Source organism: Scyliorhinus torazame, chromosome 3 (assembly GCF_047496885.1).
Source record: "Scyliorhinus torazame isolate Kashiwa2021f chromosome 3, sScyTor2.1, whole genome shotgun sequence".
NCBI classification, from domain to species: domain Eukaryota; kingdom Metazoa; phylum Chordata; class Chondrichthyes; order Carcharhiniformes; family Scyliorhinidae; genus Scyliorhinus; species Scyliorhinus torazame.
Window position 1 is genome coordinate 207,033,651 of NC_092709.1, and position 18,688 is coordinate 207,052,338.

At 42.4% G+C, this 18,688-nt stretch overlaps 1 protein-coding gene across 4 annotated transcripts in view; it reads left to right on the forward strand.

Moving 5' to 3' along the window:
• The window catches only part of cep135 (centrosomal protein 135), a 215,817-nt gene that overhangs the window by 71,717 nt on the left and 125,412 nt on the right, over window positions 1-18,688 (forward strand). For 3 of the 4 annotated variants that reach the window (XM_072496794.1, XM_072496792.1, XM_072496795.1), the window contains 4 exons: window positions 7,114-7,242; window positions 10,747-10,962; window positions 12,483-12,548; window positions 15,838-15,903. In XM_072496794.1, coding sequence (XP_072352895.1) covers window positions 7,114-7,242; window positions 10,747-10,962; window positions 12,483-12,548; window positions 15,838-15,903 — 477 coding nt within the window. The remainder of the gene's footprint in view (window positions 1-7,113; window positions 7,243-10,746; window positions 10,963-12,482; window positions 12,549-15,837; window positions 15,904-18,688) is intronic. The other variant, XM_072496793.1, reaches the window with a different exon arrangement.

An 18,688-nucleotide genomic window follows, 5' to 3' on the forward strand; every position in this document is an offset into this window, starting at 1 on the left:
GTGTTAGAAAGATCAAGGAAGGGAAGGGAAGTGTCTGAGATGGACCAGGTGAAAGTGATGGAAGGGTGGAAAATGGAAGCGAAGTTGATGAATTTTTCCAAGTCCGGATGAGAGCATGAAGCGGCACCAATATAGTCATCAATGTATCGGTAAAGGAGTTGTGGGAGGGGACCCGGGTAGGCCTGAAACAAGGAATGTTCCAGATACCCCATAAAAAGGCAAGCGTAGCTAGGACCTATGCGGATACCCATTGCTACATCTTTGATGGAGAAAGTGAGATGAGTTAAAGGAGAAGTTGTTGAGAGATAGAACAAGTTCTGCCAGGCGGAGGAGAGTGGTGGTGGATGGGAATTGTCCGGGCCTCTTTTCGAGAAAGAAGCGAAGAGCTCTCAGGCCATCCTGGTGTGGGATGGAGATATAGGGAGATTGCACATACATGGTGAATAGAATATGGTTAGGGCCGCGAACTGGAAGCTGTCCGTATGACACAGTGCACCAGAGGAATCCCGGATGTAGGTGTGGAGGGAATGGACCAGAGGAGTGAGGATGGAGTCAAGATAAGAGGAAATAAGTTTGGTGGGGCAGGTGCATGTTGACACAATGGGCCTGCCGGGACAGTCTTTTTTGTGGATTTTGGGAAGTAGATAAAAGCGGACTGTCTGGGCTTGGGAGACTATGAGGTTGGAAGCCGTAGGGGGAAGGTTTCCGGAGGAAATGAGGTCGCTAACGGTGTTGGAGATAATGGCTTGATGTTCAATTGTCTGGTCATGGTCCAGGGGGAGATGAGAGGAGGTATCTGAGAGTTGGTGCGCAGCCTCTGCGAGGTAGAGATCAGTGCGCCAGACAACAACAGCACCCCCTTTGTTGGCAGGTTTGATGACAAAGTCGAAGTTAGACCTGACGGAGTGAAGAGCAGAAAGTTCAGAAGGAGAGAGGTTGGATTGGGTGAGGGGGGCAGAAAAATTAAGACGGCAAATGTCCCGTCAACAGTTCTCAATGAAAAGACCGAGGGCAGGTAATTGTCTCGGCGGGGGGGTCCACTTGGAGGCAGAATGTTGGAGGCCCATGAAAGGACCAGTAGGACGGGGGGGAGGATTCTTGCCCAAAGAAGTGGGCATGGAGACTAAGGCGACGAGGTGTTGCTTTATATTCAATTCCCTTATCTGTAGTTGGCTTCATCAAATCACTTATCTGTAGTTGGCTTAATTTGTTTTCCTGTCAATGTTACTGCAGTCACACGGTTCAAAAGTTCGTACTTTTCACATTTAAAAAAACCTCACAGCTTTCTTCAAAATATTCTCTCTCAGCAGAATTGCAGCAATGTGATAATAGGTCGCTGCTAAAGGTAAAAATCCTGTTCTTCAAGTGCTTCAAGCAAGCTACATAGCTAACTTAGGAAGGATGTGAGGATCCTGGAGAAATTGCAGAGGACATTTACCAGAATGGTTCAGGAGATGAGGAATTTTAGCTTCAAGATTAAATTGGAGATGGTGGGGTTGTTCTCGGGGGGCAAGGAGGGAGATTACATAGAGGTGTACAGAATTGTGATAGGTTTGGAAAAGGTAGGCACACAAAGCTGTTCCCATTAGCTTGATGGTACAAGGAGTAGGGGGACACAGATTTAAGGTTTCGAACAAGAGATGCGAGGAAAAGTGTTTTACTCAGTGAGTGGTAATGACCTGGAACTCTCTACCTCAGAGAGTGGTGGAAGTGGAGACGATCAATGATTTCAAAGGAAAATTGGATGGGCACTTGAGGGAAAAAAAGTTGCATGTCAGTGGGACTGATTTATAAAATTTACAGTGCAGAAGGAGGCCATTCGGCCCATTGAGTCTGCACCGGCTCTTGGAAAGAACACCCTATTTAAGCCCACACCTCCACCCTATCCCAGTAACCCCAGCTAACCTTTTTGGACACTAAGGGTAATTTATCATGGCCAATCCACCTAACCTGCACATCTTTGGACTGTGGGAGGAAACCGGAGCACCCGGAGGAAACCCACGCAGACACGGGGAGAACGTGAAGATTCTGCACAGATGGTGACCCAAGCCGGGAATCGAACCTGAGACCCTGGAGCTGTGAAGCAACTGTGCTAACCACTGTGCTACCGTTCTGCCCTACAAAGATTGCTCTACAAAGGCCTGACATGGACTTGATGGCCAAATGGTCTCTTTTTGTGCCATAATGACTCTAAGCCAGCACCAGTTGTTAATGATATGCCTCGATCTTTATTTTTGAATGTTTTCAAATAAACTAACCATGAAGATTGACCTGGTGCACTCTGACTAGCTTTACCGCAAAACTAGGCAGATAACCCTAAACTTAACATGGAATGGTAAATAAGCCTTCACATTTTCATTAGTTACTGCTTTAAGACTCGCAAGAAGAAAATTGAAATGGAATGGCATATATATGAGGCAACTTGCTCAATTCCACATGAACAAGGCATTACGTCACATCTTATTATGTCATCTTCGGGAGCTAATAAACTCATTTTGTAATCTGGATAGCCAAATCTAAAGTGTTTCATGCCAACCGCCTTCATCCTTCTTATTCTGAAGAACTCAGTTAATTGAAAGCTGTACCAATGAACTATGAATGGCAGCCACACAAACTGTGGGCTGAATTTTAACTGTCAAAACGGTGGAAGTAGTAGAGTTTAAATCCCTGAAAATGGTCCCATCCACTTCCAGCTTTTACTGGGGCAGATTTGGAAACATTTTGGATAATTTATTTAAATGACCCATTAATTATGGATTTAAACGAGGATTCTGGCTTTAAAAGCCAGAACACGTGTTTCCTGAGCTGGGTGGAACTCTGTGTCAAAACGATGAGAGCTCATTGGAGATTCGCTGATTAATGAAACTGACAGTTTTGAAAGTGCACAGCTGCTGCCGTGCTTATGCGAAAGGCTTGTGCTCAAAGCATTTGTTTCCTGAACCCTGGACTTTGCTCACCTTAATCTGAATTTCCCTGCTGAGAACCGTCATTGCAGCATGGAAACAGCTCATGTAGCTAAACACATTAACCTCTGAAGAGGGACAAGAGAAGCAGCGACACCAATGTCAATGGCAAAAGGAGCAAATAGCAGCTTTCTTCTCTGCAACCACATGCCATGCTACAAGACAGATGGTTTTGGCAACAAGGCATCGGCCACCTGGGCGATGAACTTGCAACCGATGATGAAAGCAGGGAGATGACACCAGCAGATCCCAGGAAACAGCCATAAACAGTGACTGACAATGATTCGCCACCAATTTCGCTCGGCAGGAAGTCTTGTTCCAGGTGATTACACGTGTCACTCCTGTGAGAAACCCCACCACTGATACAGAGAGAAGGTACAACAGGCGCCACATGACCATTGAGCAAGCCATTGGGTTGCTAAGGATGTGATTTAATTGTCTGGATATATCTGGGACACTTTCAGTATATCCCATCAAAAGTCTCCAGAATGGCTGTACCAAGCACAGCATCAAATTGCAAAAAGAGGCTGGTGCAGGCCTCTCCAGCTGCTCCACTAGCTGGCAGAGATGCCTGTGACCACCTTGTACAGGCATGTTTCAGCTATTACAGGAATGGGGGACCATATGACTGTGGCCCCAATCATTCCTACAAAGATCCAGCTGTTACATTCATACCCCTTCCTCATCATCCAATCTGATCATATCATTCATCTGAAAGCTACTGTTTAAGTGGAATTCAGGATTAATTTGGGATGTGCTAGGAGCCAGGAGAATGACCAGTTCAAATGAAGTGTTTGATTCATTGAAAGAAACGTAAATATAATACCACAAACATTGTTATGCACCCCCAAGTGAATCCCCTTGTGCAACTATTATGTCTTTCCCATTATTGCGATGTGCGACCCATAGCTCCAGCTGAGCTGGTGACAAACTGTGTTTTTTGACTCCCAACAGATGAGATGCCCATGCAGTCATCATCTGGATTTTGAAACCTGTGGGAGCCCCACCAAAGATTGCTGCACCAACACCTTTGCAGCGGCAGATTCAGTCATGGGGATAAAAGACAGCATATTGGGATCTGAATGAGCTATTTGGTGCGTGGACAGGGTTGTTTTGATTGAGGGGGGGGGAAGCACAGAATGAGAAGTGGGAGTATGTTGAGAAGAGTCCTAGCTACAATGTGCCCTCTTTTCATCTTCCCTCTCATTACCCATCTGCACTTCCCTTCCAGCCAAGAGCTGGAGCGAAAAAAGTGGCAGACTGAATGTGTAGGCCATTGATCTGGGTATGCACTCAATTGCCTGACACAACTGATACTCCAAGCAGATACGCACTCTTTTTTAGGAGGTGAACAATAGCAGAAATCACCGCACGCATGGTAGTGATGGACCCTTTAGTGTCTCTCCAACGTATGCACTGCCTCTGTAAATGCTGTACAAAATGCACGTTGATCTACAAGTTTCCTTTTTGTGGATGACTCTCGAGGCAATTTTTTTTCAATTCATTACTAAGATCTGTGCATTGTGAAAAATATTCAGCATTTATTGCCATCGCTAACTGCCCTTGAGTAGGTAGTGGTGAGTTGTCTTCTTGAACTGCTGCAGTCCATGTGATGTAGGTAAACCACAGTGCTGTTAGGGAGAGAGTTCCAAGATTTCGACCCAACGACTGAAGGAACAGTGATATAGTTCCTCGACAGGATGAAGGAGAACTTGTAGGTGATGGTGTTCCCATACACATGCTGCCCTTGTTCTTTTGGGTGGTTAACGGTCAAGCTGATCATTGTTTGCAAAGTCCTGCAATCTCTGGGTACTTTCGCCAGTACCTGCCCCTGCTCACTTGTGTGTTTCAGCATATGACAACCTAGCTATATCTCTTTTCGGTGAGTGCATCACCACTGATGGTGGGTGCATGTCCTGTGAGAGAGCATCCTCAGAGTGCTTGCCTTTCTCTGAGAACCTCTAGGCCTCCTCCCACTCCATCTCTTAAATGAGGTAAAAGACATTAATTATTGCTATCGTAGCAGGAAGGCTCAAATTCTACATTGTGTATATCATTTCATTTCAGTTGGTTGAGACATCAGTTCAGCTTTAATGGTTCTGTGCCAAGTAGCAGTGTGATATTTGGACGGCACCGTGGCGCAGTGGTTAGCACTGGTACCTTACGTTGCTGAGGACCCAGGTTTGATCCCGGCCTCGGGTCACTCTCCGTGTGGAGTTTGCACAGTCTCCCTGTGTCTGCGTTTATCTCACCCCCACAAACCCCAAAAGATGTGCAAGGTAGGTGAATTGGCAATGCTAAATTGCCTCTTAATTGGGAAGAAAAAGGAGTTTGGTACTCTAAATTTTTTTTTTTAAAGCAATGTGATATCTAATGCTGTCACCAAGTATGTGGGTGACCCTCATCCCTCCATCACCATTATCTGTCCCTCCCTGCCAATGTCTGCGCCTCTGTGATGCTAAATGTGGCAATGACTGCAGTCAACCCCGGTTCTCTGCCACTTCCTGGAGTTTGGCTCACCGTCCCCATGCAATGTGAAAACGCAGAGTTCCGAGTGTGAGACGTAGGATGTCTGAAGAGGATAGGTTGAGAACATTGCGTGAGTTGACAGAATGTATGAGAAATGTGAAAAGGCTGAGGGTGAGTCTGACTGTTGGCTATTCAGAGGGTGCTGCGTGGAGATGCCTGAAGAGAGAGCAGTGGATGGAGTTGCAAGGTGTGATGAGCAGGACAGTGCCAGGGAAGTCCGAGTGCGGGGGTTGGTATAGTGTTACGCCTCCTACCTTTCCTGCCCTCTTTAAACATTTTGCAGCGCCTCATCCAGTTGCAAGACGTCATGCTCCTACTCCTCACTAATCCAGCGACTTCTAGCCTCTCCTATTGGTTCCAGGCCACTGTCCGTGTGGAGTTTGCACATTCTCCTCTGCTGGCCCAGGAAATCATGGAGAAATCTTATGTGGTTCAAGCAATTAAATTGCCTCAGGTAACGACTTCCATCCCATTGAGCAGGAACGTTTGCACCTCCAAGACTGACCAATTAGATATCCAGCCGCTCTGCAGTTCCAACAGTGCCACCCAGAGCAGTCGGCGTTTCTGGGACTGCGCTAAGTCCTCAAGAAGTAGCATAGGGGTGGCAAGGTGGTTAGAACTGCTGCCTCATAGTGCCAGGGACCCGGGTGCAATTCCGGTGACTGTGTTTGGACATTCCCCTTGTGACTGCGTGGGTTGTCACTGGGTGCTCCAGTTTCCTCCTCCAGTCCAAATATGTGCAGGTTAGTTGGATTGGCCATGCTAAATTGTCCCTTAGTATCGCAAGGTTAGGTGAGATTACAGGGATAGGGTGGAGCCATGGGTCTAGGTAGGATGCCCTTTCGAAGGGTTGGTGCAGAGTCGATGGGCCAAACAGCTTCCTTCTGTAACAGCTTATTTCACACCACTTACCTTTGGGAAAGAAATCCAAGCTGGATCTGAATATCTGCAAATTTATCTTCAATTCCATTCATAATTAATCAGAATAATAGCCAACATTTGTCACAAGCATGAATTAATATGTTGATATTTAACAGCAGTAAAGATCAACCAGGTTGTGAATAGAAAATATTTCAATTTATGTAACACATGCACGAATACTGTATGAAAATAAAAATTGATCTAAATATAATTTAAGCTTTGTAAAAACATTTATCATCATGTCACTCGCCAGTACTAAAAATTCTAAGAACTCTGACAACAACGTTCCCTCTAGTTTCTCTGTGCTGTACTGAGCAATCCCTTTAAATTGATACACAGCCAGGCATGCACTCATTGGTGACAACTGCCTTTCATATTTTATTTTGTGTGTTATGCAGCATTAATTATTTATCTATCTTGTTATAATGTACAGTGAGCTGCCAAGGACTGTTAAAATTAGGATGCAGGGTGTGTTTATTAAGAGTTTTTTTAAGCTCAGGTTATTTGCATTCAGACACTGCAAGTTCACTTCAATGCAGTACATTTTAAATTTGCATCATTTGTATATACCAATTGCATAAGAGTTCCCAGAGAACATAACATGGCGACTCCTTCAGTATAATAAACACATTCAGTTGCTTTGATACATAAAACGTTTACGCCCTAATCACATTTTTTTGATGGCCATTTATTTTTACAGATTGAAGCAAGAGATGAGGAAATAGATCGTTTGAACCGAACGCTAGAAGGTGGTCGGCCTCATGATGTTATATCTCTAGAAGCTAAAGGCAAAAGTAATGAGCGTCTTATAGCACACTTAAACCTACAGGTGCGAGTTAACATCCTTCATTTGCAATATTTCAGGAATTAATAATCACACACAAAGATTTTACTTGAAATCCTTGAGGTAAATTTCCTGGAGGATTACTGAGATGACAGTTAATTGGATAATTATTGAAGCTTATGTGTATTGGAATTTATTCATGATGAAAGGCATGCAGTACTCATAAGGAAAATGATTTTGTTCCTCTATCATTTAAAAAGAAACAAAGTGCAGTAGATGCTCGTGGCTCCTGTACATCACAATGGGTTACAATTTGAAGGGAATTTGATAACTGAAGTGACTAAAAGTCTGATCTTAAACCTGCTTACCTGATGGAATTGGCGTTAACAGCTGATTAAATTAAGAGTTGTACACTTGCCACAGCATTCCTCACATGCCCCATCTACTGTCATTTTAATAAAGCTTTGGATTTGGAACTGGCACTCTCCACAGGCAGACAGGTTGCTTATTAATATATTAAAATTGGAGCCATATGACCCTGACTCTATTTTAACTAACATTTTTGAAAGAGTTGGTGTGATTAAATTGTCAGAGCCATTGAAACAGCAGTCTAAAGTGACCTAAGCTGCAGGTAAGTGAACCATTGGGGACCTTGTTGATGTTTGATATTCGAGGAGAGCTTCCAGCTTTTAGCCTACTAATTTAGCATTTAGTATCATAGGTTTCAAGGTCCATTTTGTATGCCGTCTACCATCGTACTTACACAATGCAACAGTATTTGTTGACTGGACCATTGCATTAATCCCAGTGAATGAGTCTACAACAAACACAGAAAGAAATCAAGGAAAATCTGAGTGGTGGAAAGTTTTGTGGACCAAGTGTCCAAAATCATCTGTTCCTCCCAAGCATGTTACAATTTATAGGTTACCAGATTTTGCCTCATTACCTTCAGTAAGCTTTCTATGCTTATCTTTATTGCTTTACCCAACACAGAGTATACAGGCCCAAGACTCACTGTCTTGGATCTAACTGAAGAGCAGTGCCTCAAGAAGATGTTTTTTTCCAAAGATTTTCATGGATCCCTGCAGCCTCCAACAACAGGATCTGCTGTCTGCTGGACTAGGGAGCCAGGTTTTGCCATTGACTGTGGAAACCACCACAGTCCTTACAGGTAGACATGGCTGACAGTTTCAAATTTCTAGTGTGTACATCACCAACAATCTCCTGGTCTACCCACATCGACGCTATGACCAAGAAAGCACAGGAAAACTTATACTTCCTCAGAAAACTAAAGAAATTTGGCATGTCCACATTGATTCTTGCCAATTTTTACAGATGTACCACAGAAAGCATCCTATCTGGCTGCCTCACAGCCTGGTATGGCAACTGCTTGGCCCAAGACCGTAAGAAACTACAGAGAGTCATGAACAGAGCCCAGTCTATCACTCAAAACCCCTTCCCATCCATTGACTCCATCTACACATGCTCCACAAAAGAGAATTTTGCATGAGGTGGTGTGTTGCATAATGCACAACCTTGACGCACAGAGAGGTCTGCATTTGGAAAAGTCCCAGCAGCAAGGTCCAAGCAGCTATCCTCACTGGATGAGAAACGGCAAGTAAAAGATGAAAAGGTGGGTCACTGCAATGTCTTGCAGTAAGAAGTGAGAGGGATCCAGCTTACAGCTCATTGATTGTACTGATTTGCTCATTCCCTTGCCTTGAATTTACGCAGGATTACTCTGTTTAGCAGTGCTTGTTAGATCATTCACCACTTCTTTCATAGAACCATAGAAAAATTATGGCACAGAAAAAAGTAATTCAGTGCATTGTGGCTGTGTTTGCCAAAAATATATTTTGTATCAATCAAATGCTCAAAATATAAACTTAGAACCTGCTATTAAACCGCAATGCAGACCAAAGTGCCAACCATAATGAAGATAATTCATTTAATTACCTTAGATCTATTTCTCACCCAAGTGATCAACCTCCAGGACTTTTAAAAGATTTGCTAATTATATTCTGATAATATGTTCACCTAGTGGCCTAGACAAAATTAGTGGATGGCTACTGCTTTGCATGGTGGGACCTAGGGATGTTCATGGCTGGCAATTTCTGAATAGTATGAAGAGAACAAAGGAATGCATGCTTTTGGATAGAGAAAGGCAGGAGTTGCAGTGTGCTTTTGCAAGGGTACACTGAGGTTTGTGATAGAGGGAAGGAGTATTGTTGAGAGCGGTGGAGGATGAGTGAAAGGAGCGTTGTCGAGAGAGGTGATGTGCTGTACTCACCCTTGCAGCTATTATGAGATCATCAGAGCTCTTTCTGCATTGAAACCATGTTCTTGGGGATGATGGTGGTGGTATTGTCCCTGTCCACCACCTCTGACCAAGCCAGATTCATAATGGCACTGCAGCTGACAGAGAATTTCTTGCCGTGACCTCTAGGACAGTATAAAAGCCAGGGGCAATCCTTGTCACCTCTGTGCTAAAGATTTATCCAGTTTGTCAATAATAATAATTTTATTAGTGTCACAAGTAGGCTTACATTAACACTGCAGTTAAGTTACTGTGAAAATCCCCTCGTCGCCACATTCCGGAGCCTGTTCGTGTACACTGAGGGAGAATTCAGAATGTCCAATTCACCTAACAAGCACGTCTTTCCGGACTTGTGGGAGGAAACTGGAGCACCCGGAGGAAATTGCAGTGCATCCCCACATTAAATTGTTCTGTCGGTGGACTGGAAATTCCATGTGTCACCCGACTCCCAATGCAATCAACATGGAAGCCCATCAGTCAAATGGAAAAATGCCATCACACCAATGATATGAGTACTACCGGCCTTATTCTCTCAAACTGTTTAATTAGTTTGTGTCTTCACTTGTGACAAGAAGAAAATGGTGCAAGTGTGTGGTGTGAAATGAACAAAAGAGAATGTGTGTGATTGGACAGAGAAAGACAGGAGTTGCAGTGTAGCATTGTGATTGTACAATTCATGATGTGGGGGAGGGGAATTGTTGTGAATGGTGGGAATTGGTGAGAGTTGTGTTGAAATTATCTTTAGTTGTGACTTCAAAAATTATGCAATTTAAAATATGTAGTAAATTTAATTGCAAATTTAGTGTGCCTCACGTAGAAGAATAATCAAATATAAAACTTAAGATGTAGGCTTTCCTCTCAACTGATACAGTAAAAGGCCATCTGAAGTTTGGGCCATAAGAGGATTCTTTGTTTTAGATTTAAGGACCAAATTTGCAAGACATATTTTAATTAGTTGGAAAGAGAATAATTGGATTCCAAGTATTTTGGTGGCTTTAAAAAGTTAAAGACATGTACAACAAACAGTAGCTCATAGAGTAGAAAACAATTGTAAACCAATCAATAGGATAATGGGATAATGGTAGCTATACAACTTTGGAGATAATGGAATTTTTGGTATAATAATTTTGATCAATAATCTTTTATTAATTTAAACTTGCACTTATGTTTTGATATGGCGTGCTATACTTGCCATACTCCAGATTAATTTCCCTCTCAAATGATATTTACAGGTTGAATACCTTCAGCGAACTAACTGCGACCTGGAGAAGCAGTTGAAGGAGCTTCTGGAGAAAAAAAGTGACGCAGCAAATAGGGTTGTAAACCTGAGCACGAAAAACGAGCACTTATGCAATGAGTTGAATGAGATTGACCATTTGGCACAGCAGTTGGAGAGGGACAAAGAAATTGCACTTGAAATTGCGGATAAAGAAATTCAAGAAGCAAAGGTGCTCAAATATTGAATTTGTGCCTGAAGTTCAAAAATCATGCTCTTAATATTTTATCATATTCAGTAACACGCCTGAGTTTTTGACTAGCTAGGCACTCAAACTTATTTGTGTTTCGGCCTAAGATGGGTGAACTGTTTAGTTAAGTAGTGATGAACTATTAACGTGGGCCAGGTATATTTTCTGGTTTCAGGGCATATTTTTGGTGCAATGAAAAGCAAAAGCTTTCAATGGATGCATTTGACTGTTATTCCAAGTTTTTGTATTGGACCGGGACTGAACTGTGGTTTGACCATACCTTAAGTATTGTATCCATTTCTGGTCACAGAGGCACAAGAGAGACATTCAAGTGCTGAGCCAAGTACGAAGGAGAGCCACAAGGCTTGATTACTTGTCTAATAAGATTTGAATTATGAGGAATGACCCAGAGAAAATTAGGTTTTTCAGTCTGAGAAGATGCCTGAGAGATGTTCTTGGAGGTATCTTTAATAAAAGGAATGAGCAAGGTAAACCTGGAAAACCTTAAATTAAATATGAGGTCACAACAAAACTTAAATTCAGAACTGATTTCAGCAAGTTTTTCAAAGAATTATCAACAAGCTTCCAGATAAGGTGATGAAGACTCTGGAATGATTTTAGGAATGTCAGGTGCGTTTTAGGTTCTTTCTCGATGGATAAGCCAAGCACATCACCATGGTTATCATCTGTAACTATCCTTTTTTAGGGTATGAGCACCGCTGGCAAGGTCAGCATTTGGTGTTCATCCCTAATTGCCCTTGAGGAGGTAGTGGCAAGATGCTTTCTTGAACTGCTGCAGTTCATCTAATGTAGGTGAAGATATTTCTGATGATAAAATCATGCTGGAGATAGATAAATGGCAGAGGATGATCTATTGAACATGGAGGCTGCTATCATGGATAGTGATAATAAATAGAAATTCCATTGTGGTTTTGGTAAGTGGGACAAAGTATGTGAAAAATGGAACAGTATGGTCAAGGACCCTGACCAACTCAGCAAAGGGGAGTTCTCACTTGAGGAAAGACATTTTGGAAGCGTTTATATGGAAGGTTATAAAGTCAAACACATTTGTCAGAAACGTGGAGAGTGGAATATAGACTTGCAGGAAGCAGGGTGGGAGCTATCTGCAGAAATGGAGATAAAGTCGAAAAAAGAAGGAAGTAAATGGGTGTGGGCCACATGAAGGCGACGGATTTGGTAAAAGTATATAGTTATTTCTCTGGCTGTATAATGGATGTCAAGTGAGCGTGGGTAAAGAGATCAGCAACCCAAGAGGATAAATGGAGTTTGGGGCAGGCGCACACAGTTCAGAGAATTGATTGCTTGTGAAAATCAAATTTGGCGAAGCAATGTGCTGTCCATTGCAATTATTTTTCATCTGTGTATTACACTATAATATTATTTATGTAACCAATCTCTAATTGTTATTTCACAAAACAAAATATATTGGTATATTCATCGTTTGCAGAAAGATTCACAAGGATTTATTGTTTATTTTCCAGAATGAAACCAAGAGGCAGTGTAGAGAAATAGAAGAACTTCGAGAACAGCTAGCTAAATTCAGGGTTGTAAGTTAGATCGCTATTATAAGATTTAAAATATATAAAAAGTTATTTCAATGATGTTTAATTATGACTAATCCCACAAATTAATTCTGTCTCCTTCTGTTATTAAGCACAAAAATACAATTATCATCTGAAGTTTGTTTAGTGAGAGAAAGTTGTAACATTGCCCACTTTAACTTATACAGAGGCACTCTTGCAACTAAAGTTACTGGAGGAAGTTTGATTTTGAACCTTGACTAATGTTTAGTAATTGTTCTTTAATTGAACAGGCCTTATTTTGCACTAAATTTCATTAAACTGCAACAACATGTGTTTAGATGGCAGCTTTAACAGTAGAATATTCCAAGGCATTTCACAAAAGCGTTTTCAAACAACATTTGATACTGAGCCGCATAAGGAAATGGACCGGAACTTCCATTCCTATGGTTGGATGGGTTGCACCCCAGAAGATGCGCTGGGGGACGGCTAGAAGTCCCCACACAAGGACTGTTTGGGAATTGCCTGGGGAATTTAAACTCTGATCGCTAACTACCATCTCCATCCCTGAACTACCTCCATCCTGACTATCCTACTGACCTGCTCACCCCTTGACCACCCAGCACTCCTTACCGCCCTTCCTTTGATAACCCAACTCCCTCTCTCCCTGATCACACCCTGCTCCAACCACCCTAACCTGTCACCCACTTACAACGCTTACCTTCTCCCTGACTTGGGACCTTTAAACTTAACATGGTTTATGGCATCTAGTGCTGTAAAAAGGCGGCATGGCTGACAGTAAGCCAAAGAATAAAGATATTAGGACAAGTAGCCATTAGTTTTATATTTTTGAACTACTGGAGATTGAGGGTTATGGAGACAGGCAGGAAAGTGAAGTTGAGACCCAGATCAGATCAGCTGTGATCTTACTGAATGGGGCTGTAGGACCTCTCTCTCTATTCCTTGTGTTCTTATGATTAAGCGCTTGGTCACAAGTGGTAGGTTTCAAGCACGGTCTCAAAGGGCAGGTGGATCTCTCTCTCTCTCTCTCTGTCCCCCACCCCAACCCAGCTAAACTCCCCCAAATTACCGACTTACTCACCCACCTGCCCACTTCACTCAGCCACCGGCTCACCTTATCCACTCACCTACCTATTCACTCACTCACCCATTCACTAACTCACACTTATTAAAATGCTTGACACCTTTAAAAATTTACTTGAATATGGCAATTACTGTCATAAAAACGGGAGTTCCTTCCTCCCCCATTCTCCCCCCGACTCATCAAGGCTTGCTGGACTCACCCTGGAGGAACTGTGCTACTTCATTTCTAATTGGAAGATAATGTCTGAAAATGGGTTGGAGCAAACCTCATGGGCATCGGCATTATCACCGATCGGAAGTTCGAGACCAGTCACTTGTACAAATTTTGGGCTTTCATACAATGGCTGTACTCATCCACACAGACCTAGCCATTTCCAGCTGCTGCAGAACCACATAGAAGTAAAATTGAAATAAATAAATATTTGTTTATTTTCCTATCCCTCCACCACCATCCCCCTCCCCACCTCGGTCTCCCTCTGCAGTGCATGGAAACGTTACTTATCGCTGTCACCTTGAACACAGACTGGCTTGATTCTCTGTTTCTCGCTCCATATTTAACCAAGACCTGCATGAACACTGAGACACCCGCCTCCTTATCGAACAGCATTCCTTGATTAAGAAGGCACTTTGGTCCCCATTAGTGCCAACTCCAATACTACTTGGTCTATTACTATGTCAATCTTTTTTATCTTTTTGAAAACATCTGATGGACCCTGGGCTGCTCTACAAGATACAACTGCTCACACAATCCTCTCTAGGTCCAACTCGTCAGCCTTCAACTTTTATTTTTGTTTCAGTACTTGCAAATATTGACTCCCTTTGCTCAGACAACATTACTCTGCTCAAGAAATCTATCCTGGACAGTACGTTCCCAACTACTTTTATCTCCTATTCAAATTCCTACATTTAATTTCTTCTTTGCCAACAGGACATGAATGCTCCACTGAAAGGCACTTTTTTTTGTGCTTGCATCCTAGTGCATTATCCTCCCACATATTGTTTCACCACCTAATCTGTAAGGTTACTCTTATGGTTCCTATTTCAGTTAACACTGCCCCTGCATCTCTAGCAATGACTTCTTCCACCAAATCTTAGTGACCTCCAGAGTACTCCAAAGTTCCATTCTTGGTGGTCTTTTCCATATTTACAGATTTCCCATTGAAACAACTTTGTTTTCCGTACACATGCTAATCGCACACAACTCTTTATCTCCATGATTTACTTGCCTGTCTGACATCAGGTTACAGATTTAAAAACATATTGCAGTTGAACATTGGAAGGCCAAAAGCCATTGAATTCTGCTGCCATTAAAAACACAGTACCCTTCGGATCCCGGCCCTGGTTCACTGTCCGGGTGGAGTTTGCACATTCTCCCCATGTCTGCATGGGTTTCACCCCCACAACTCAAAGATGTGCAGGTTAGGTGGATTGGCCACGCTAAATTGCCCCTTAATTGGAGAAAAAAATAATTGGGTATTCTTTTTTTTAAAAAAAATTTTTAAAGAAAAAAAAACACAGTACCCTTGAAGCCGTCTAAGGGTAGGGTGCAAGTCCATTTTGAGTTAGATGTTGCATAACTTTAATTTCCTGCTCAACCTAGAACTGAGCTTCAAGCTCTTTAGCCTGCCTGACACTGTGATTACTTTGTTTTGACCTTCATGGCATTTCCTAACTCCGGCCTTTCCTTGTTCTCATTGCCACTGAACTCCTTATCTGAATACTTTGCTGCTGTTCGATTCACCCTCAAATGCCTTCCTGGACATCTCCACCCTTTACAAACACCTTCTAAAACTCAGTCAACTCTATCCTTCCCTGTTCACCCATTATTCCCAATGGCCTCCATTATCTCCTTGTCACTTAATACATCAAATCCAAAATCTTCACCTTAGTTTATAAATTCTCCCATAACCTCAACCACACAACACCCTGAATCCCCCACCCTCACTTTAACAACCAGGTCCTACGTTCTTGGCCCAAGGCCATTGGGCCTATGATTTTGGTCTCCCCTCCCTTTGCTTCACCTCTGGTGGCAGAAACCTTGTGTTATCAACATATTCTCAAACTCAGTAAATTGGTTTGGACACTGGGGAATTGATATTTGCTTGTTTGACACCTGACTGGCAGAAAAAAGGTGTGGAATTGGCCAATTTTCCATGGTGCATTTGGGGAATGGCATTACTAAAAATGAAGCAATCTACCTTTATTCTTGCAGAATGAAATCCAGAAGCAGCATAAAGAATTAGAAGGATTTGAAGAAACAATCGCAAGACTGACCAAAGTAAGTCACTTCCTTTACTGTAAGTCCATGTAATTTGGGGGGATGGGGAGAATCTTGTATTCTGAATTTGAATATTGCTGAAAGAAGACATTTTTTTTTTTTTTTAATAAATTAAGAGTACCGAATTCATTTTTTCCAATTAAGGGGCAATTTAACGTGGCCAATCCACCTAGGCGAAACCCACGCAAACACGGGGAGAATGTGCAAACACCATACGGACAGTGACCCAGAGCAGGGATCAAACCTGGGACCTCGGCGCCGCGAGGCAGCAGGGCTAACCCACTGTGCCACCGTGCTGCCTGATGGAAGACATTTGTAGAAGGTTTTTATCTTGCACTCAAAACAATTGCAAGAACACCAATGTCAGAAAAAACTTGATATTCTTGCGATTGTCCTGATGAGTACAAGGTAAAACACTTTAGCAACATTTTTTTTTCAGCAATACTCCAGTTTTGTACGACCAAACAAACGTTCCGTATGTGTTCAGTGATCTGAATATACAGTTCAAATTAGCTGAATATTGTGCTTCTATACATAGGAAGGATTAATTGGAGATGCTAGCAACAATTCCCTTTAATTCTCATTAATGTAAATGGAGTATGATTTGCTTCTAAAAGCTTTGTAGTACCCCGGCACATCTTTTGTCCATTTTTAAAGACTTGTGTTGCTTCTTTCCAAGTCTCAGCACTATTTCTGTTTCTACTAATTCCCTACAGTTGGTAGCAAGGACACTAAACTCTAACACTTCTTTAAGCCCCCATTGCATGAAGTCCATCCATCCTTTGAGTCTGTCTTCCTGTTAATTTCCTCAGGTTATCATGACTGTCTTAGCCACAAACATTAATCTTGTCATATTTACTCCACCAAAATCCACCGTAGGTGCTGGATAGGTGGCCTCAAGTTGTCTCTGAAAGAGAAAAGAGAGAATTTGTTTACTGTGCTAGTCAGTTGCTTGTGGCATTACACTTGAGAATTAAAGGGCAGGAAATAATTAACCGCAGTCTCCATTTTAAAGTCAGGAAAAGGAGGTGAAGGCTACAATCAGATTAGCCATGATCTTTTTGAATGGCGGAGCAGGCTCCCTGGACTGATTAGCCTACTATTTTTTCTGCTCCCTGATCGTTGGCTCACTGTATAATGAGAGAAATATTATACCAATCTTTAATAATTTTTCTAATACACAAGCTTAGAAATTAAATTCATAAAGTTATGTGATTTAGCTCACTTTTTGACTTTCTCACTCAATTCCTACTGGACAGTCTAAACTTGTGTCTGCTGGTGTTGGAAGAGTAAGAAGTGACTTAATTAAAACATACATGACCCTGAGGGGTCATGACAGGATGGATGTGGAAAGGATGTTTCCTCTTGTAGGAGAATCTAGAACTAGGGGTCAAAATAAAATGTTTCCGTGGTCACCCATTTAGGACAGAACGTAGAAACCTACAGTGCAGAAGGAGGTTGTTTGGCTCATCGAGTCTGCACCGACCCTCTGAAGGAGCACCCCACCTAGAACCCTCTCCCCTGCCCTATTTTGTAACCCCACCTAACCTGCACATTTTTGGACACTAAGGGGCAATTTGGCATGGCCAATCTACCTAACCTGCACAACTTTGGACTGCATCCAGAGAAACCCACGCAGACACGGGCGAACATGCAAACTCTACACAATCACCTACGGCTGGAATCGAACCCAGGTCCCTGGTGCTGTGAGGCAGAATTGAGAACAATTATTTTCTCTGAGGGTTGTGAGTTTTTGGAACTGTTTTTCTCAAAAGAGGGTGAAGCAGAACCTTTGAACATTTTTAAGGCAGTGCAAGATAGATTCTTGATTAGCAAGCGGCTGATAGGTTACTGGAGTAGGTGGGTATGTGGAGTTGGGGTTGCAATCAGATCGGCCTTGGAGGAGCAGACTTGAGGGGCAGAGTGGCCTGCTCCTGCTGTGAATTTGTATGTTTGTATGTAAACATACAACCTTTTGTCTTTAGTAATTTGGCCTGCTGTAGCGTTGAGTAGTTCTGCCTTCCTCTAGGATGCTTCGCTTCTCTAGGGATATCTGTAGCAAGGCTATCATCATCACCTTTCATCTTTTCCAGCTTTGCATGTACATTCCTGTCTATATTGTAATGCTGTCTGGGTAATACTCTCTGGAGTGATTAATAAACAGCTGTATTGCTTCTCCCCTCTTTATCTTATGCATTCCTTTAGTATCATTTACTTTGTCCTCCTTAACCTTGCCCATCTGCCCCAAAGTTTGTCTCTTTCTCCCCCTCCCTTTTAACTTCCTAGTTTAGATTATTCCATACATGTAATCCCTCCATGTATATTCTTAACATTTCCCCTACCCTTGCTCACTAGTTTAAATTCTCCCGGTGCGCTCTTTATGTTCCTGTGAGGAAATTGGTTTAGTTGAATCCCATCCAGACTAGAATGCCTGCTTGCTGCTGGAACTCCTCTCAATATCCTAAAAATCTGAAAATCTCCCTTCTGTACCATCAGTCCCACCGCTTATGACTTATCTAACCTTTTCCTCAACTGATTCAGCACAATGCATTAGGAGCAAATCTGCGATTACTACGTTTTTTAAACACCTAATTCCTCAAGCATCCTTCACAAGTCCTCCATCTTGCTCATCTTTATGTCAGTCATTCTATTGTGAATTATGGCTTCAGGCTGCTAATAGCTTTTTTTCCAGAATCATCTCAGCCCACTCCTTTTCGTCAAAACTCAATCCTTCATATTGTCACACTTACTGCCATCTATAAAGCAGAACATGTAATAATGTGTC